The following is a 21,174-nucleotide window of genomic DNA, read 5'->3' as shown; positions in this document are numbered from 1 at the left end:
AATACAAAACATTAACTTTATAATTATTTTCTTTTAATTTCCTCCAGGTAACCCATCAAAGTCTTACCGTTTCACCTTTAATTCGCATTTCACACACAAAAAGAATCGCATGAAGCAATCAATTGTCCAACTAAATCGACATTTCAACACATTATCATGTATAGTTGGAAAAACAGCATTTTCCACACTCTCACACACACACATTACACTAATCAAGATAATTGCACAACACAGTTTCCAATGCCGACAATTACGATTTCACGCGCATTTTGCCACGCACAATATTTCCCATCTTCTCAAGACTCAAAGACTCTGGTCTTCGAGAGAGAGAGAGATATTTGTTTGATAGATGCTACCAACACGGCTGCCGATGCATTCGACATGGCCAAAAATGCAGCGTTAAATGCCTGAATTTATGGAATTTTGATTAGCAGTCAAGAGCGAGTGTTAGCAGGCAGTTCCAATTAGTGACACGCCGCTGGACATGGAGATGGTGATGGTGATGGAGATGGTTCAATCGGAGTCTGGCAAAAATTACGACTACGTTTCAATTATTTTTCCTATTTTATTGTTCACCTGAGGATCGCACCTACTTTCCTGCCCCGATAATTGTGCATAATTCAAGGGGTTTATGCCGCTGTCAGTGTCTTCAGCAGCCTCGAGTCTCGACAACACGTGCAACATGCCAACATCTCTCTGAAAATCTGTGGCACACAAATTAGCTTCGTGCTTAATGATTGCGTAAATGGTTGCCGGAATGCATGTAGCTGCTGCCATTAACTTGGTAGCACCACAAAGCCCGAAGAAGCCGCAAAAACAAAAAAACGGGCTTACAATATGCGGGATATTTTCACTTTTAAATTATGAAATCATACTTGCAATAAGCATAATTTGACTGGAAATTCTTTTGAATAATATAAAACGTGCGGTCTTACTTTGATCAGTGTTTTTTGCATTAAAAATTAAATTTAAAAAGAGTTATAAAAAATGCAATGTTTTTTGTGACACAACAAAATCACTGCATACTTTCTAGAGACACATCTGTAAATTTCTGGAGAAATGTTTAGAAATCTTTAATAATTGTTTAATTTAATCTCTTAAAAAGTTTTATTATTTGGAAGCTCTTCATACTATACTTCTACTATATATTTAAAAATCTATAAATAAATATTAAAAATTCAACATAAATTCCCAGCAAATTCCTTTACCTTCACACCAATATTCCTTCGACGCTTTCAAATTATTCTCCGACACGCATATCCTGGACATCCGCCGAGAAATACCTCACGATTTTTTCGAGTTCTACCAGGCCTGGTTTTTTTTATATATATTTTTTTTTATAAATTGGCCGAAAGGTGCCTATGTGTCTGCCATAAAAACGAAAAGCCATCAGCATTGACCCAGTCGCCAGCCGCCAGTCGCCGGTCGCCAGTTTGTGGCACCGTCATCGAAAGAATTGGGAGAATCTGAGGTATCGGGGCATTGTCCAGACATATTGAAAATTAAAGCGAGCGCACGTTTAGCCGGGGGCCAGGAACAGCGTCATAAGCTTCAAGGAGTTCCAATTCTCCAAGCTGCCCCAAACTGTCCAAAAATGGCCAAGAAACACTTTTCAGATCATTGATCATCATCTCACACACAGGGCCCAGAAGAAATTGTGATTATGATTCATAAGCGTCGACAACGGTGTAGAGTTATTTGCGTACACTGAGAAAATATATACCTATATATATACAATCTTAGGAAAATATAAAGGATTTGCTTTTTAACTTACAAACTCTATACAGAGGAAATAACGCCAAAAAAAGTTGGGAATTATTGTGAACAAAATTGAAAAAACTTTATACACCAGAACCACTTGGGAATTATTGTAAACAAAGCTCTTTTTCTTTATATTTCTACATTGCAAAAAATATATTAATTCTTTTTATAAAATTAATCAAAAGTACTTTCTTTTTCTCCAGTGTCCAGACTCTGTTTTGTTTTTGGTTATATTCGTAAATTACCGGAATTACCGGGCTCTCCTTTGCTTTTTTTATTTTTTCATGGCCCAAAGCAACGGCCAACACCTTAGAATCCGTTGGCGTGTCGGCGGCGGCGGCAGCGGTGTTCTTTTCTTGTTTTTTAGATAAATGAATTTGCGCTACTTCAAGCGGCTGCCGTGTGCACCAGACACCAAGGAGAGGATGATACACGCACAGATCGCCAGACCAGACCCAATGGACCCTCCTCCTCTCTCCCCTTTTTTATTTTTTAGTCGGAGCCATCAGCGGCACTGCAGCAGTTCGTCAGCGGCTGTGATTGAAACACTCAAAACCAGACCGAACCGAGAGAACCCATCCCAAAAAAAAAAAAGTGTGGTCCCAGCCCAGTCCCATTCCCAAATGCCGAAACCCGAAGCGATACCCGGCTGCAATTATACCGAAAAACCATCCATAATTATAGAGCGGCGAGATATTTCGAAGTTAACACTTTCGTAGCATGGCTTTGGGAACTTGCTGCAGGCAAATTTTATTGATGCATCACAATTTAATGTGCACTTCAGACTGACTCTCTGAGGTATCCGGATAGCCGCCTCGGATCGGATCGGATCGGATCGCTGGACAGATCATCATCAAGCAGAATGTATACGGGTATCGTAATTTTTTAATAAACATTTTTGGTTTTCTTCAGATTTTTCATGCTGTTGATTGGTATCTCTCGTGTGCGTATGTCAAGGCACGCAATCTGCTTTAGTTTTTTTTCCTCTTTTTTTTTGGGTTACTTTTTTAACTGGACGCTCATAAATCGGGGTTATGTGGTAAGGTGTTATATGGCAATTGAGGTTAAGTTTTGGAACATGAAAAATGTGTGTCAGCGTTTAATTCGGAATGGGAGTGTGCAGCTAATGAAGTGAGGGAAATTCTTGTAAATTAGTCGGAATAAATTGGAGTAAAATGAGGCACCTGAGGGAAGACTATACAATGTTTTCATTAATTCAAAATAATTTAGGAGATTTTTTCAAATTGCTTAATTCTTTATTTTTTTTAAATATTTTATAAAGAAGATACATTGTTTGAATGATTTTTTAGGGAACAAAATTCATAAATAATAATGTTAAACAATAGAAATTCAATTATCTAATCACACTTGCTTGCAAATATCTACTAAAAATAATGTATATATTTTAATTTAACATTAAAGAGTCACAAGATTATTCTTTTCACCATAAACCACTCCTTTTCTTTAATTTTCCAATAAAAAAATAAAGTTAAAATAAACTTTACCCAATGCATATGGTAACCGACAGCTATAACTTTACCCAAAAATATATACGTCAATCTCTCTGAACCAACCACACAAAAACCCGTAATAAACAATGGAAAAGCAATAAAAACAATAAAAACTTTAATCAAATTTACTTCTGACACCAAAAAACTTTATCAAAGTTCCTGAAAAAAATGGTAATGAAAATAATAAACTTTACAGACCGGGAGAAGGGGGACTTAAAGCCACAACAACTCATTATTTTGCATATCACACGTATTTTGACATGACCATAACCAGCGACAAATAAATTGCAGAAAACCCCGGGTTAGGGTCCTGCTACCATTTGACCACCAATGGCAATGCATTGCAGCCGCCACAACATTCTCTGGGCCATAAATCCCAGCCAAACTCAATAATTCAGGGCCGGGAAAAAGCGTCGAAGAAGTTAAGGCAATGCACAAATCGAGTAACGCGAAAAAAGCGCGTAAAAATCGGTGAGGAAATTTATGGAGCAAATAACAACGGGAGATGACAAGGGCCAACACAGCAGAGGCCAAGCGGTCAGCAGCCACCTACAGTTCAATTTGTTTCGACCTGGTTAAGAGAGGGGTTTACAGAACCCCGAGAGTTTCTCCCCCTCCAGCCAACAGCAACAAAAAAAAATAAAAATGGTGATAAATATTTGCGTTTCATTTGTGCCTTGTGGTCGGAACATATATAAATAATATTCGCACGATATATGTCCCCTTGGCAGGCAGATTCAGGGAGTTCGGTATGGTTTTTTCTCTACTTTTTTATTTTGTTTTATTTTTCTCTTTCTTTTTATTTGTGATTGTATGTCTGCGCAGGCGCGAAATCGACTAAACTGGCGCCCCCGGGCCAAAATGTGCCTCTCGCGCCTCCTTAACCTCTACGTGGGCGCCGCACAAATGAAAATAAAAGCAGGAAAAAATAAGGAAAGTATGGGGTTTGCAAGGCCCTACCTCAAATACTCTTGTAAATAATTTAAAAAAGTATTCCTAAATAAAAACAAGTTCATTTTGTAGATGTATTTCTAATATTATTTCAATAACATCCATGATATCGATATTTTATCGTTCAAAACGAAATTATTCGATATGTCAAATTGATCAAAATTTACAATTATTTTAAATGAAATTCCGCGTTATATTTTTATCCATATTAGATCAACATTTTTCATTCATTTAATTTTAAACAATTTAAGATCCTTTTTAAGCTCCGAAAATGCATAAAACTCCCCTTTAATATAGAGTACCAAGCAAGCACACAAAAAAAAACTTGATATGAGGAATTTTCACAGCTCAAAAACTTAAGCAAACCGAATCCCGAGCTGAGCTGGCGAGTCTCTCTGTGCTCCAAGTGTTTGCTCCAACTTGATATATGCGCTGCCTGCTCATAAAAATGTCAAAAAACTGTGTGCTGCATATACGGGGGTATTGTCCCAACCATTTCAAGCCACACCATGCAGTCATGGCAGCCACTACGGTTGCTCGGGATGAGGATCAGGAATGGGGTTTGGTTTAGGGATCGGAATCGGGATGTGCTGCGCATGCGCGCATATTTCGCTTTAATTGGCAAGCACAAAAAAAATAAAAGAAGGAAGAATCTGAGCAACCTCCAACGATGACGCTAAATGTGCCAAGCACACGCACACATAGGTGGGCCAGGGACCATGACCAGGTCCAGTTCCAAGCCAGAACCTTAAACCTGGAACCTGGACCCGGGTTTGTTTAGCGCCTTAAGCGCATTTAATGTGACACAGAACGAACAGGATAACGACGACGACAGCAGCCGACGAGGGAGCAGCCGCAGCAGCACGTGACACAAAGGTGGATGCGGTGGACGAGGGCACTGAGAGAAAAATGGGGTATTCTATAAACAGAAAAATATTTGTTAAATATAAAGAAGTTTGAGATGCCTATAAATAAATAGTTCTTTAGGATTTTCCCATAGTTAAATTAACAAAAATCATCTAGGGTTTTTAACTATTATTTAGTTTATTCAAAAATTTCCCTCAGTGCTGATGAGTTGCAACCATGACTGTGGATTGTGGAGGACGCATGCGTGCCAAAAGCAAATTTCACGCAAATCAAAATGTCATAAATTCGTGGCTTATGCCTGGGATCTACCCGCCTCCTTCCACGCCACACCGATAGCAACCCTCTCTAGTGCTATATTTATAATGAAAATGATACGTCTGCGCATCGCAGTTCTCTCTTACTTTGTGGAGACAAAGTAAAAAAAAATGAAATAACAATAATAAGAAGAAGATGGAGAGTGCTAAGGGAATGACAAGTGCTAAATTGGCGCGCGAATTTCAACATGTCGTCGCCGGCAGTAACAAAGACACCAAGATGTGGGTGTCTTTATTTTTCTAAAAATAAATAGTAAAGAAAAATGGCATAGGAAAACAAGAAAAAATATATATTTAAATTATTCTTTATCTCCAAATAAAGTTCCTTCTTTAGGTGCCCAAAATTCCACAAGGGGAATCCCCAAATCTGTAATCCCAGCCATATGTTAAATAAAGGCAATATGGCAGACAAAACTACTCAGTAGTCTTGTGTTAACATATTTCCCACAGCCCCTCTCCATCTTAACCATCACGTACTGTACCTTCTGTGTAAGGAATTACCCCATTAACAATTTAACAGCCTCAATTTGAGGCGGCTTCTGTGTGTGCGAACGCAATTGGTATTGCCAACATGGCAATTGCACATTAACGACATAACACCGTTATAACGGCAGCACACCTCATCGGCTCATTGGATTCCCTAACCCCACCCTTTCCACCTGCTTTCCACCTGAACTAACGCACTGATTACGCCGATTATGCATATTGATCGGGAATTGCCGTGAGCACGTAGCAACCATCATTCAGTTGGAGGGTTTCAGGGAGAAGGTACATACCTACCTATAGGTGGCAAGTGGTGGTGTTTTTTGGTGCCATCAATTAGTGCAAAATTGTATACACAAGTTCAAGGACCTTGCCTTAACATATGGGAAGTTAAGAAGGATTCCATTAAAATCAAACAAATCAATATAACAAAATAAAATAAAACCATTTTTTACAGAGTTAAATCTTTAAATCGATCCCATTTTTTAGTGCCTTTTCCTCTCTTGTGACTTCTCCAATTGATTTTCCAAGCCACAAATATCATAAATATATTTTTATATATTTTGTTTGCCACTCAAAAGCGGCGCCATAAATGCTAATGAGGAATCTTGCCCATAACGCGTATTATTACTTTTCAGTTAGGTTTTCTCTGCGTGTGTGAGAGCATTTTCTTTCATTGCTTTATGGCAGCCACATCCTGCGGGGCCCGGGGTCCCAGCGGGTGGAAAATTCCCCACAGAAATTTGTTCTTCAATTTTATGTTTGTTGGATCACTCGAACACAATGCCTTTTTAATTTCGATCGGCACTAGGATCCATGTAGCGACTTTTATATTTTTACAGCTCATCCATGACGACTTGAAGTGGCCGCCAAAGTGGCTCGGAAAATATGGTACTTTGCCTTTTTAATGTTCGTTTTTTAGCCATTTGATACTTTTCTTCACACTTTCCGCTTTAATGTATATTTTTTTTATATATTTTTTTCTCCTTTTCTTTTCTTTATGTTTTCTGTCAAGCCCGACTGCATATTTTATCACATATTTCTGTGGCCATAACTATCATTCCTTTCTTCTAGCTGCTCTTAATGTTTTCCACACTTCTGATGGATATTATAAATTCATTGATTGGGCTTTATGATTCCGTTTGAAGACATAAAAAGCTGTATAATCGAGAAGATCGCAGTTATGACAGCGCACAGGCTGGTTTCTTTTGAAGATGGCTTTTTAATAATCGTGAAAAAAACTGAACATTTAATTTAGTCATTTTTTATTTTGGTTGGAAGATTGCCGTTGGGTTTCGTCTTTTGTTGTTTTATTATTTTATTTTAGATGGGACTATTTAATTTAAAAGCTATATGATTTTTTATCAACATTAGGTAGGGTTTTTTTACTTGAAAAAATATATTTCTGTTTACATTTTACCTTATACCATTTTTTATATCTACTTAACTTTAGTTCTTTTAAATTTATATTAATTTAAATTCCTTACATCATCTATTTCATCTACATACAGTTTTTCCTATTCCAAAAATCACTTAAAATTATTAAACAATTTACCAGAAACCCCTAAAATCGCATACACTTGACTGTGACTCAACATAATTTATGACACATGTGTATTTCTCCCCTCAACCTGCAGCCAGAAAAGTGAAAAAAGAATTTCCCACCCATACCCCAGAATCAAACCGCATGCAATTGATATCCCGATGTACATATCAATTTGCCACACACTCGCAGGACATTAATTTTATGCCTATATGTGATTAATACGCTCACCGAATTCCACCCCAAAAAAAAGGAAAAACTCCCCTGATTTTTATATGATGACAAATCCCCAGAGGAAAACCCGTAGGACAAATATCAATAATTGCCGTAGCAAGTGCGAATTTTATGCCCCAGAAAAATAGGATAACCTAATCAGTGGCCTAGCAACAAAATATTTTCCCAAGATTTCCGCAAGACCCAAAAAGGTTCCCAGGGTCAGAAAAAGTTGTTGGCAAATTTTCAAAACAAATTAATTTGCACTCAACTGCAGGTAGCCAAAAACAAAACCAAAAAAGTGAAACCTCCCTTGTTGGAAAAAGTTCAACCCCAGAGAGAGCTCATCAATTAAAATTTAACCAGCCTGAAAGTTTCTTCTTCGCTCGCTCCGTTCGTGGTTCATCAGAATATTAAGGATAATTACATTTTAATCATCTTTATTGCTCTTTCACAAGTTTACTGTTATATACAAGACGACGGGGGTTTTTGCATTATATATATGCTCGACTTTACTGGCCACAACAATTAGGGGTTGGCCGGGCCCAATGCGGTTGGGCTTTTTATGGGGGGGCCAACAAAAAACAGGCCGAAAGGCAACAACAAACAAGCCAGGCAAAGACCGCAGACATTTTTCAGAAAACGGTAGCAACCACAAAATTTCATAAAGTTTTCAGTTTTCAGTTCGTGTTTGCTCTTTTTTTTTGTGCTTTTTTTGTATTCTTGTTATTTTATTCTTCATCGTGTGCGCTTCATCAATTGGTAATGAGCAGAGTAAAGTGGTGGGAATGCCAGAGGAGGGCCAGGGTCCTTTAAGGACTCCAGAGCAGGCACCAGCTGTTGTCATTTACTTTGGAGCTGTTTGAACTCTGGACTCTGGTCGGTCACTCGAGTCACATTCCATTTAATTTGAGTTTTGTGAGTTGAATTCAATTTGGGAAAACTTTTGCAAGGAAAACGGGTCCGAAATTGATTAACACAAGATGGACAAGGGTTAAAATGTTGAAAGTCTGGGAATAATTTAGGAATTTGTGATTTGAATTAACTGCTAAGAATATTTGTGAAATAAAAGGGATAGTAAGGAGGTTTGAACTAACGATGTGAATACTTTTGAGCTGCAAATTGTAAGAGGGATAGAAAGTATATTTATTATCTTTTAAATACAAAAAGTCTTATAAGTATACTTTAAAGACTATGAATTATTAGTATGTATTGTTAGAAGTGACAGAAATATACTTTGGCCAGTTTTTTGTACCCAGAATTTCCTATTTCTACGGCTCTTCAATTGTCCTCCACTTCTCCAAGAAAGATTTACAGAATTTTCCCAATAAAAACCCCTTGGAAAATCAATCAATAAAATTTTAAATAAATTAGAATATAAAAGCACAGTTAGCTTATATATTCTTTGCCTAATATTTACGGCTCTGGCTTAGGGTCATAAATTAGCTGAATAAACTAATCAATATATAAAACATACATATATTCAATTGAAGAGGGAATCTCTCTTTCTCTCTCTCTTGGTCTTGCAACTCATCCTTATCTCTGGCAGGAGCTGCTGCACAAAAATTGAAATCAATTAAAATGACAACAAAAGTGGCCATAAATACTCATGTCCAGTTGCGCTGCTTTTTATGGCCGTGTTGCCATTGCAGCAGCATCAGCATCAGCCTTTTGGTTACTCTGGCAAATCTAATGAAGATTTACTTTAGGCCATAACACACATGGTGGAGGCGCTTAAGTGGCAGCAGCAGCAACGCAACAGCAGTAGCAGCAGCAGCATCAGACGCAGCAGCAACACCAACCAACAGCACGGCGGCAACATCGTGGCCATTTATTTGGAATTTTACATTTTACAACAGCGAGTGAGTGTGGGAGGCTTCGGGCTCCTGGTGTCGCAGATAGAGATGCGTGGTGTCTAGGAGTAGGAGAAGGAGCAGGAGCACCAGCAGCAACAGCAACAAGCAATTATAAGCGTTGTACACACAGCAATCCTCGCCCTTTAGACCCCAAAACCAATTCCAATTCGAATCTCAGCCAGCAATTTCTAACAGTGGCAATAGCTTTGGCGACAGTCCCACCGAAATTCCCCCACGGTTTTTGGGGGCGTTACAGGGTATGCACTGAAGAAAATACTTGGGTGGGGATTGTATAACCAATAAAAAATCATAAAAAAATGAGCCTCAATGGTTTCTTTATTGAAATTATAGTCTTAAAATTGTTCTAGAAAATATAGATATTTTCCTTAAAAGTTATTATTTAAGCTCTAAATTTAATTATTTATTATTATTATTAATAATAATATAATAAATTCTAAACTAAATAGAACTTTAACTTAAACAACCCTCTTATGTTTCTATATTATAAACTAAAACAAATTCCTAAAAATACTATACAGATACATTTTTTTCCTTATTTATTTCACTTTAAGTTCTTAATTGTCTAAATTTAGACCCCTTTTTTCTCAGTGCCTGTAGCCATTGGCATTGCAGCACATAAAGTTCGATTTGTTGTTGCAACTGCTGGTGCTATTGCCGCTGCTGCTGGCCGTTGCTGGATTTATGTGCACTATATGCGGTTATAAATTCCAAATACATGAACGACTCTGCTTGGCCAGATCTATGCGCCAAATTGCAACAATAGCCAGCCACAGCCACAGCAGCAGCATCATCAGCAACAGCGGCAACAGCAGTGACAGAGTTTTCTTTTTGCCATCCTAATCGGCCATCGGCAAATCGGTATTTTGCGATGAGTTTACCAATATTTATACCGTGGAATAAAGATATAACATGGGTTTAAAAATTAAAATAAAACTTGAAATAATTTAGAACATATTAATTTTAAAGTTTACAAAATAATTAAGATATCTTTGAAGTACTTTTTGCTATGAAGAAAATATTTATAATATCTTAAACGTAATATTTTATATCTAACTCAGGTTGACATAATTATTTATTTATAATTTATTTCAAATAATAAATATATACACAGTAATCTAGAAATCGTTTCCAAAATCAAGAAAATCCACTTGGCCCTTTCAATTAGAAGAGAAAAGCATTGGAACGCACTCTGGAAAATGGCAAGTGATTCTTCTAAATTGCTTCGCTGCGCAATTATTTCAATTTCGACTGAGGCGGGACCGAAGCCAAAAAAACCACCAAAGCATTCTCCGGATACGGATTGGGATACGGAAACCACTTGCAGGCACTTCTCCGGAGGCTGGTGGTGGTGGCGGTGGTGGTCGTATTGTCGTTATTTGAGTTCCTTGGCTCATAAATCAGTTTGCTGCCTTTTTAATCCGGTTTAATTGCTGTTCGTTGGTCAGACTATGAATGTCGCAGGGACTAGCATAAGGATATAGAGTGGAAACGGGACAGCAGCTCTGTTGTTGTTTTCGAGGCGATTAAGAGAGCTGGAACACGTATCACAGATGAATCTCCACTGTCCTAAGCACTTTTTTGGCCATTATAAACGTTGTACGCAGTCCAACGTGGATTTACCTTGGTCTTAATGTCACCGCAAGGCCATAAAAAATTGATTTCAATTTAAGAACATTTAGTTTAAAGTTAAACTAGGGGTTCTTTATAAGAAAACTTTTAATAACAGATATTTTCAATTATATATTCTGGAATAGCACAACACTTTTCATGCCTTATTTTTCTTTCCCAAAAAAAGTGTTCATGGCATTTACTTCCACTTTATAATTTTGACATAAATGATCCCTAATTGTGGTTATTTTGTACTTTTTAGTTTAACCCAAACCGCATTTATTTCTCGATACAATTCGTTTATGAGTTATCCATCAATAAAATGTTCAAATTTATAATTGCAGCCAAAAATGTGGTAAACGCCTCTTTACAAAAAAAGTGGAAAAGTGGTTAAAGATAACTTCCGCTTGGAAAAAGGTGAGAAAAGTATTGAACAAAACATGAAAATTTGAGAAAAAAAAACGGTTTAAGGAAAACCACAAAATTACATGCATCTGTTTAAATGGTTCTCTTTTGTTATAATTGCTTCAGGCCACCCCAAAATATGGAGGGATCATGAAGTGCACCTGGAAAAATTAGACTTTAGTTTTGAAACAAAACAACTTATATGTTTATCTACTGAAAAATAATAAAAAAATCAAAATTTACTAAAAATATTGAGAAATAACATACGTATCAAGAAATAACACCAAGAAATGATATGAATACAAAGCAAAATACAAATAAATATAATAATATACAAAATTTAATTACAAATAAATAAGAATTTTAATAAATTACTTTGTGATTTAAGCAAACTTTAGTACGATTTTATTATTATGTGGGGACAGCAACTGGCAGATCATTCGTGGACACCGCTTATCATGCGCCAGCTCCCGGGCGAGCCGTTTAGAAAGTGGCGCTGCTGCTGCTGTCACTTTGGCAACTTTAACAGGTGCTCGCTAGAGGGAAAAAATACTACACCATTGAGTACCAACAACAAAAAAATTAAAAAAATAAACAAGAAACAAAAAAACGCGAATCGAAAAAAGTGGAAAATGAAAACTGCAAGCCACCGAAACAAATGCGGATAACAAACTGTCAAAGTTTTACGCTTATTACCAACAGCAGCATGGCGAAAAAAAAAACGGCGACAGCGGCGAAGGAAGTAACAACAACTGAAAAATTGTATGACAGAGTGTCCTCTCACCTCCAACTCCACTCCAACTACACCTCTTCCCATCTCCCACACCCCCTGGCCACTCTCCATGGATTGTTTGGCAGGTTCCAGGGACCACGAACCTGTCCGGTTTTTAGTTGTCTGCTCCACTGCCCAGCGGGATGTATTGGCGCCTTTGTGGGTGTACTCCAAGCTCTTTTTTCATAAACTTTTATATGAAAAATTTTACTGAATTTTATAAATAGCGTGGTAACTGAAGAGATCCCTCACTGAGAGATTTGTCTAAAGATTTTTTTGTTCAAAGATTTTAAATGCACATAACAAGAAGCTACTTTTAAGCAAAGAATTCAAAGAAATTCTTAAAATTTCGCTAGGTTTCTAAATCAGTTTATCGCGGAATTCGTACTTGGAAATTAAAGGCGAAATTTCTGCAACAACCCGTAGAAAAGTCTCTAAACTTGTAATCTTTAAGCCTTGTAATCTGTAAGCCTTTCCGAATAACCTTAAGCTATATTATTAGACAAAAAAAAAAAAACAATATTTAAGAAAGTCCTTGCAACTAATAAAAAAGAGGGAACCCCACCTACCGCCGCACAATTTGTATTCACAAAAAACGCTGGCAAAAAGTTGTAAACTTTCAACAGATATGGCGTGATTACAGTTGCCTCTGGCTGGTGAGTGAGCGAGTTCCGGAAAAGTCATTTATAAAATGGAAATTATACCGCCCAAGTCGAGGACAGACGCCGCACCCACACACAGAGAGGCACACTGGCTTTTCTCGAGCTCATCAAAAAATATGCTGGCACACACACACACACTGACACGGACAAAATGGCGAACCAGAAAGGAGGCGAAACGCACTCACACAAAAAGGATATTAACTCAGGGACACACACACAGAGAGAGTCGCAGAGTGGTAGGAAAAATGAGTCCCATGTCTTTCATTAAAACTTTCGGCAAATTATCGGGTAACATATGCTTGCGGCTTGATTGTCAAATATAGTTCACCGAAAGGAAGCTTCCTCCATCTCTCGACATCCTTGAGTGAAACACACACGCATACAGAGGTGTACATGTGTGTGTAACACATTTCCACTTGAGTGTTGTAAGGGGAATTTGCCAGAGATAGAGACATGAACTCCATATAAATATTAAAGCAACTTCAACGGACTCTTTGCTCGCTGTTTGTGCTTCCCTTTGATTTCCTTGGGGAGCTGGGCAAAGCATCAGGGAAAGCGTTCGCATTTCCCCTTTTCATTTCCAGCATCCAGTAGAAGGGGTGGCAGTTTCCCGCACTGGCATTGGGCTGAGCTCAACAAAAGGAAAAATATAAAACAAAACAAACCAAAAAGGATGTAAATCCGCGCAGGCGTTGTAATATTGTTCAAGTCGACCGCATTGAGTGGAGAACACAAAACACCCTTGAGTGAGTCGGATAAATTAGCTCGACATTTTTCGTAATATTTATCTGACTAATAATGGAATAATCTTGAAAATAATGGAGTTATTAATAATAACAAACTGGTTCAGTTTTATTTCTTATTTAAGATATCATTTTCAGCTTACATTTTTAAAAAAGTAACTATCTTTTCTAATTTCTAAATTCCTAATAAATGTTACTGTGTTATTATTTTCCAACTAAAGTATTTATATGCTCTTAAATCCTTTCAGAAGATGATTGATAGTTGCTTGCCCCATTTACCCCAGTTTCCGGTCACCTTAAAGTCAACTTAATTAACAGAGTAACAAAGCACCCAAATTGCAGGCTCCCATCCCTCTTCACCTTCCTCCCAACTTTTACACTCGGTTTTAGTTAGTTTTACCTCGGCAGAGTCATTAGTAGTCCTATGTTAATTTGGTGCGCCTAATAAACTGCTACTTTTTGCCAGCGCCCGACACCTGGCGCACACAGAGAAAGGCAGGGTGGAGCTACCATTACAGCCACCCAAAAGCAACACCCAAACTCATGCCTACCCCCCCAACCCCAACCCCAACCCCAGACCCAACTGGCATTCCCAGTCCGCTGTGAAAGGTTGGTGGCGCTGTGCGAATTTGCCACTTCAACAGCTCCTTGGTGGCAACACGGTCACGTACGCGAAACGAGTGAAAGCTGAAATTTCGTTGAAAAAGGATATATGGGCACAGAGCTGGCATTGTCCTGGGGCCGTGAGCTGAATTCCAACTGCGAAAGAGCCCACCTCCCTTCCTATCTGTCTGCTCGTCTGCCATCTTGGCTTCTTACATACACACAGACTTTTCTTCTTTTTTATTTATTCCTCTTTCCCTTTTGCTCTCAGCCTTTTCTGTAAAATGGCGTGGCAATGTCGAGAAAAAAAGGAAAAATAAGAAAAAAAACGCTGAAAAATTATTGATTTTTTTCTTGCGGGAGTACTCTTCTTATCTTGGCCTTAAAGACAGCACACAGCCAAACTAATTTTAGTCCAACTCTGTGCAGCTGTCAAGGATCGAGTAGAAGCGAGTACGTAACTGTCAAATTGTGATTCACTCTTATTTATTCATCATTTTATGTTAGTTGTGACACCGCATCAGGATGCCAGGCCATCATTTTTACCACACATTTTTAATATTCACACAAAACACATGTCAGAAAGACAGGCAGAAAAGTCAAAAGACCAATCAGAAAAACTTTTGTTACCCAACAACAACCTGACATGTCACGCGGCCAAAGCGGGGGAAAATAAAATAAACATTCCAATCAAATGTACAAGTTTTTCGGTTAACTAAACAAAAACTAACATAAATGGGAAACTTTTGAAGGTGACAGTTAAATGACAAAACCAGAAGAAGTCTTTATTGTATGAGTTCAATGATAGTTGAGGAGGCCATTTTACATATTACGTAATATTTATTATATTATTTTTTCATAAATCTCTAAAACTTTTGTAATATTCAAAGATTTTAAAGTTTGTGAAAGGGTTTTGCTGATTTTAATAATTTTATTTATATTTTTAAAATCTAAACTTAAAAATATAAGACTTTTCTGTATTTCAAAATATAGTATTCATTTTTAAAATAAGAATTCGTCGCAGTTTCTTCTTCAAAAGCTGTATAGTCTTCGCTAAAATCCGAATAAACGCTTTGGAATTCTCCTGGTAACGGTGTCAGGTATTGCATTAACTTCCTCATTAAATTTAATAATTTTCTTTCTTTTCTCTCGCCGCTCTCATCTTTCGCCAGTGCAATTATGTACGTATAGTATATTCTTTTTTGTTTCTTTTTTAGTGCCTCGCTTTCAACACTCTTTAAAATAAGCGCATTAAATGCAAAGCTGCAACTTCCGATTTTTACGCGGTACGCACGAAAGGTTTTTTTTTTAGGCTCAAAACCAGTTGGCAGTCTTAATTATGAGCAAATGTTGGTCAAGTTATGCGACCGTTCTTTATTTTCGTACATATTTCCCCCCTTTTTGCTGCCCTCAAAAAGGCTCACTTTTCACCTCAGAGCTTTGTGGGCACCGAATCGAAATCCTATAATTATGTGCAATCAATACTTTTGCAATATCGGCTTAAAGCCAAAACGGATGTGTATTGGCCGGGGCTGGGAGGATGGGTTATTCAATCCCGAGACAGAAGACCCAGGCAGTTACTAATAAAGCGATTGGAGGAGCACCTTGTGTCTACAGGGAGGAGAAAGCGAATTAAGGTTCACTTAATGCGGAGAGTCTATTTCGATTGAAATATATTAGTAAATAAATATTAAGAAATCAGAAATAATTTCAATTTCTAAGAAAACTAAAATACCAACTAAATAAATGTAAAATATGAAATGAAATTGTTTCCAAAAACAGATTAATAATCATTTAGGTTTCCCTTAACAACAACTTTTTTCTTTTTCATATTTAAATACAAAATTGAATTAAAAATTTTGTAAATTTGACTTACCGAAATTTATAAGCACTTCAGTTTAGTTTACACTTTATTTTCATTAACCAATACTGAAAAAAGATAATTAAAAAGAAATATGTGAATTAAGGTACACTTTTTTTTGTTTTGAATGTAATAAAATATAATATAATAATAAATAAATACTAATAAATTCTAAATATTTTCCCTTTTAAAGTAAGCCCCAATTACAAATAATTGTAAAACATTTTATGGAGTGATTTCTATAAATAAATAAATAATAAAGATTTAGGTGCCCCTAAGCAACGACTTTTTTCTTTTGAATTTTGAAATTTAAAATTGAATAAAATAATAATTTTATTAAAATGCACTTTAGTTATTTTTTTTTTATTTTGTTCACCACTGAAAAGCATATAATTAAAAAGCAAATCAGAAAGAAGTTAAGCAGTATATTTAAGTCCCCCCTAAATAGCGTTTTTACTCTTATGAATTTTGAAATTTAAAATTGAAAAAATTATATTTATTTTTTAATATACTTACCGAAATTTAAATACACTTTAGTTAAAATTAGGAAAAATGTAAGCAGTGCAAAAAAAATAAAGGCACAGACGCGAACCATGTTTTAAAACTAGTTTTACTTATCAAAGTTTTGCACCCATTTATTTACAGTAAATATACTACCGAAAGAATTAAAGGATCGCCTCCCCAGGTTCCTTCTGTAAGCTATAAATGAAAAAAAAAAACCACAAAAAATGTATATATTTAAATTATTTTATTGTTTTGTTGTATTATCATGTTTTTCCAAAAATCTGGATAAATACATGAAGCTTCGGCAGATGCACGATAATTCTATTACGGAGACTGCCAAGATTATTTAAATTCTGGAGGAGATTGTGACTAACATTAAACATTAACATTAAAAACAGTCATTTTTTGGATTAATTTTAAATTTTAGTAGATCTACTGTATTTTCTTATTTATAATGAGTTTAGTAGATTTTCTTACCTTTCACCCAATTTACAGGTTGCCTGGCAACGTAGCTCACAAATGTGTGTTTTCACAACATTCAGTTGACAAGTGTCGAGGAGCAGGTGTGCCTTTTTAACTTGCTAAGAAAATCAAAATGAGATTTATTCCGCTGCATACGACCAACACGGCGATCGTGTACAAAAACTCGCTGTGCTCCTTCGCCTCGCTTATAGTCCTGGCTTTCATAGCCCTGTCCGTGATGATACCCGTCTTGCTGGTCTCCCTGCTGAGCCCATACTCTGGGATCTCTGAGTCGAGAGTCCTGTACGAGCAGCCCAATGTGGAGTTCAGCTATCAGTACATATTCGTGGGCACGGCTGAGGAGGATGGCGAGCAGGAACTGGCAGTGGCTTGCAGCAGCTTCAGCGATTTTAATGCCCAAATGGGTGGCTATACCAATAGCTGCAGTGCCACCAGATATTGGACCGAGGATGTGGACTATGACACGGTGACGGACCGGGCGCATTTTCAATTGGAGCTGCAGGATCCCGCTCGCCTGGTTAGCTTCAATTTGCTGGTCTTCTTTGAAGCTCAGCTGCAGCACAAGTGTGATCTCTCGCCGCCCTCCGTGCTGGCCCACCAGCTACAGATTCCGCTAGCCGCTCGCCTAAACAACGGGCACATCCAGCTGAAGGGCGAGCTGCAGCTGAAGCAGTACGTAGAGTTCACCTGCCCCTTTCCGGGGCGCAACATCAAGACGCAGTTTCGACAGGTGCATATCGACACAAATGCCAGCACTGCCGACATTGGCCAGTACAAAATGGAATCGCTGCTAGCCCAGGTGAAGGCCAATCCTGCCTATTTCCAACTGTCGGTGCAGGAGACTTACTACAGACCTACTCCACCCCGGTTGGAGCCTGGCCTTGTCGTGGAACTGGAACTGGATGTGCTCCAAGTGCCCGCTCGCTATCATCTCAGCATTTGGGAGCGTCTCGGCCAGTTTTGGTTGTACTTTGCCTCCTTCTTTGGCATCTCGTTTTACATCATGAACAAGCTGAAGGACTTTCTCTTCGGTCGACACATCCTACGCTCGTGGGAGATCATACCCTGGAAGAAGCTATACTGACACGAATCGGGTGCCATCCTGGAGATGGACAACTTCTCGATTGGCGAGTGATTCCCAATGCAAATTCATTGTCAGTCAAATAATAAATATAACAAATGTACAGAAAATTTAAGTTCAGAAAAGGGGGCGTTCCCCTCCCTTATTTGTCTTGGCTGTTGGACATCAGGGCCAGGTTGCCAAAGGAGGGAGTAGCGGACGAGGACGCGGGCTCGGGGGTGGGATCAAAGGCGCGATTATCCTCCAAAATAATGGTGGTGTGGGGATAGTGGTCTAATTGCACAAATAAGTATCGGTATTCCAGTTTGCCACAGCGAGCCTAAGACAGGGCAGTTATTTAACAAAAAGAAATATATAACAGTGTAAGAGTCCTTACCCTCCTGGACTCCAGTTGAACCGTTGCCTTGTTTCTCAGTCCCTGCACATAGAACTGCATCCGCATGTGCGGCTTGCCATTGCGCTCGTAACTGGAGTGCGCCACATGCTGCCGGCGTCCGCGGCGCGAAGTTTCGCCGAATCCCTTGATGGGCGCCCCGATTGCGTCTTGCACCCGCGGATCCTCGATCACGCGGCTCAGGGCATCAGCATATATGTTATTGGGACTCTCGCTGGAGAAGAGCTCCCGGAATATGGCGAAAAACATCACGCAGGTGACACCCAAGCCGGCCACAATAATGGCCGTATAGCTGGCCGTCTTCGTGTTCTCTTTGATCTTTTCGCCGATGGGACGCACATCGGTGGAGACCTGTGCGTTGTCCTGAGACTGCTGGAGTGCACCGCCACCGCCACCAGATTCTGAATAAGTAAATCCAATAAGGTTTGTTATTTCTTGCAATGTTAGAAAAGTACAAACCCCGCGTTTTTTCTTGCCGCAATGGCGGGGTCCAGTGCATCAAGGCTGCGCATTTTAGTTGCGCCGAGTTATTGCAAAGCAGCTTTTGTCGCTGGCACACCAAATTACGCAATAAAGCCAGCCGTGACATTGCCTCAGCTCAAATTAGTTTGCTGCAAACAAATAAATGCACTTTATGAAAAAAAGTGTTCCAATCAGCTGTACCTGGCGATTACAATAAAGCTATCGTTTATCGATAACGTCACATTTCGGTTTCATGGTATTTTTCACGTGCGAAAAGCGGTCATACTGCGTTCAACGAAAACCAAAACAAGCAATTTTGTAAACAAAATTTGGAATACAGTTAAAAAAAAGCTTAAAAAGCGTAATAAAATGAAAGTGTAAGCAAGAATAGTAATATCCCTTTGAAAAATAGCCTTTTAATAACTAATTTTCAGGCAAATCTGCCGAGTTTGCCTTGAAACCTCGGAAGCCTTGGTTAATATCTTTGATGGCATCCCAGACAAAAGGATTTCCATAGCGGATATGATAACCCAGTGTACTGGATTTAACGTTTCTAGGGGGGATGCCTTCCCCAAAAGTATTTGTTTGCCTTGTAAAGAAGATGCGACCAATGCCTATGAAATAAAACAACTTTACGAGACCAGCCACCGGGCCTTCTGCCAGATTAAAAGAGATATCAAGGAAGAGAAGGACCTTCTAAAAGCCGAAATTTGCAAAAAATCAAACGTCGAAAGCACGGAAGCTGTAAAGGTTCATTGCGAACTGAAAAATGAAGATATCGAGTCTGAAGCAGACGAGTTCCAGGGTCAAGTGAAGAACGAGCCTATTGAAGAAGATGTATTTGAGGAAGATCCCCTCCATATTTTGGATTGTGAGCATCAGGTCGACATCCAAGTAAAAATAGAAGAGTCCCATGATTCCTTTCAAGCAGATGATCAGCGTTTTGGTGATACTCTTGGCCACGAGGAGAAGGCGGAACATACCCTAAAAAATATTCGGGAACGGCACAAGTGTCCACATTGCCAGAAGCCTTTTAAAAATTATTCAGATATGGAGCGACACATCCGATCCCACACAGGAGAACGGCCCTATAAATGTTCTGACTGTCCGAAATCTTTTACACAATTAAAATCTCTTCAGATTCACATCCGATTACACACGGGAGAACGACCTTACACATGTTCCTATTGTCAAAAGTCTTTTGTACGGCTCGAAGGCTACAAGCAACATATGAGAATCCACACAGGAGAACGTCCTTACAAGTGCACCCACTGCGAAAATTCCTTTGCACGAACAGAAAACCTTAGGCAACACATTCGTAGCCATACAGGAGAACGACCCTACAAGTGTCCGCATTGCGAGCAGTCTTTTTCACAAATCGGATCTCTCAAGATACACATCAGAAGACATACTGGAGAACGACCCTACAAGTGTTCAGATTGCGAGAAGTCATTTGCACAAAACTGCCTTCTTCAGCTACACCTGAGGAGCCACACTGGAGAAAGACCCTTCAAGTGCACCCACTGTGAGAAATCTTTTGTACAAAGTAGCGCTCTTAAAATACACATCAGAAAACATACTGGAGAACGACCCTACAAGTGTTCAGATTGCAAAAAGTCTTTTACACAAAAAAGCTCTCTTCAGCTACACCTGAAAACCCACACTGGAGAAAGACCCTTCAAGTGCACCCACTGTGAGAAATCTTTTGGACAAAAAGGAACTCTTCAGAAACACCTGCAGATCCACATTGGAGAACGACATTTCAAATGAACCATCTGCTAGAAATCCGAACCCACATAAGAGAGAAAAACCTTACCAGTGTTCAAAGTCAACCGGAACCCTTAGGCAAAACATCCGTCAGAAACACAGAAGAACAACCTTGGAGTGATCTTAATTTGTTTTTATGCATGTTGATTATGTATTTTGGTATTTTGCATTTTTTTTAATATCTGCTGCTCTATACGTTTGTACATAAAATATATTAAAATAATACTGTTAATTTGCTAATCTGCTGTATAACAGTAACTACAAGAAAATGTTCTGGCCAAAGAACTTGTAAGATGAATTGTTCAAATA

At 38.4% G+C, this 21,174-nt stretch overlaps 4 protein-coding genes across 4 annotated transcripts in view; 2 read left to right on the top strand and 2 right to left on the bottom strand.

Annotated features, from left to right (window-relative positions):
* The window catches only part of Hel25E (ATP-dependent RNA helicase 25E), a 219,398-nt gene that overhangs the window by 175,057 nt on the left and 23,167 nt on the right, over positions 1–21,174 (bottom strand). The gene's annotated exons all lie outside the window — the stretch shown is intronic.
* LOC108081455 (uncharacterized) lies at positions 17,178–18,245 on the top strand. Its single transcript, XM_017176645.2, has one exon. It carries the CDS (start codon positions 17,274–17,276, stop codon positions 18,243–18,245), a length of 972 nt encoding a protein of 323 aa, XP_017032134.1. The 5' UTR covers positions 17,178–17,273.
* On the bottom strand, positions 18,286–19,293 carry LOC108081456 (mitochondrial import inner membrane translocase subunit Tim21). The gene is made up of 3 exons (XM_017176646.3): positions 19,096–19,293; positions 18,619–19,037; positions 18,286–18,561 (listed from the first exon to the last, which is right to left on the bottom strand). The coding sequence occupies exons 1-3, from the start codon at positions 19,223–19,225 to the stop codon at positions 18,385–18,387; spliced, it is 726 nt and encodes a 241-aa protein (XP_017032135.1). The 5' UTR covers positions 19,226–19,293; the 3' UTR covers positions 18,286–18,384.
* Positions 19,383–21,153, top strand: LOC108081434 (zinc finger protein 271-like). Its single transcript, XM_017176616.3, has 2 exons — positions 19,383–19,475; positions 19,533–21,153. The coding sequence occupies exons 1-2, from the start codon at positions 19,468–19,470 to the stop codon at positions 20,866–20,868; spliced, it is 1,344 nt and encodes a 447-aa protein (XP_017032105.1). The 5' UTR covers positions 19,383–19,467; the 3' UTR covers positions 20,869–21,153.

Source organism: Drosophila kikkawai, chromosome 2L, assembly GCF_030179895.1.
Source record: "Drosophila kikkawai strain 14028-0561.14 chromosome 2L, DkikHiC1v2, whole genome shotgun sequence".
Classification (NCBI taxonomy): Eukaryota; Metazoa; Arthropoda; class Insecta; order Diptera; family Drosophilidae; genus Drosophila; species Drosophila kikkawai.
This window is presented reverse-complemented; position numbering and strand designations above follow the sequence as displayed.

Bases quoted from the DNA above. Each gene is read 5' to 3' on its own strand.
- LOC108081456 (XM_017176646.3), bottom strand. From the start codon at position 19,225: ATGTCACGGCTGGCTTTATTGCGTAATTTGGTGTGCCAGCGACAAAAG. The intron at 19,038-19,095 runs GTTTGTACTTTT...TTACTTATTCAG, and splicing joins GCGGCAAGAAAAAACGCGGG to AATCTGGTGGCGGTGGCGGT. The intron at 18,562-18,618 runs GTAAGGACTCTT...GCCCTGTCTTAG, and splicing joins TTCAACTGGAGTCCAGGAGG to GCTCGCTGTGGCAAACTGGA.
- LOC108081455 (XM_017176645.2), top strand. From the start codon at position 17,274: ATGAGATTTATTCCGCTGCATACGACCAACACGGCGATCGTGTACAAA.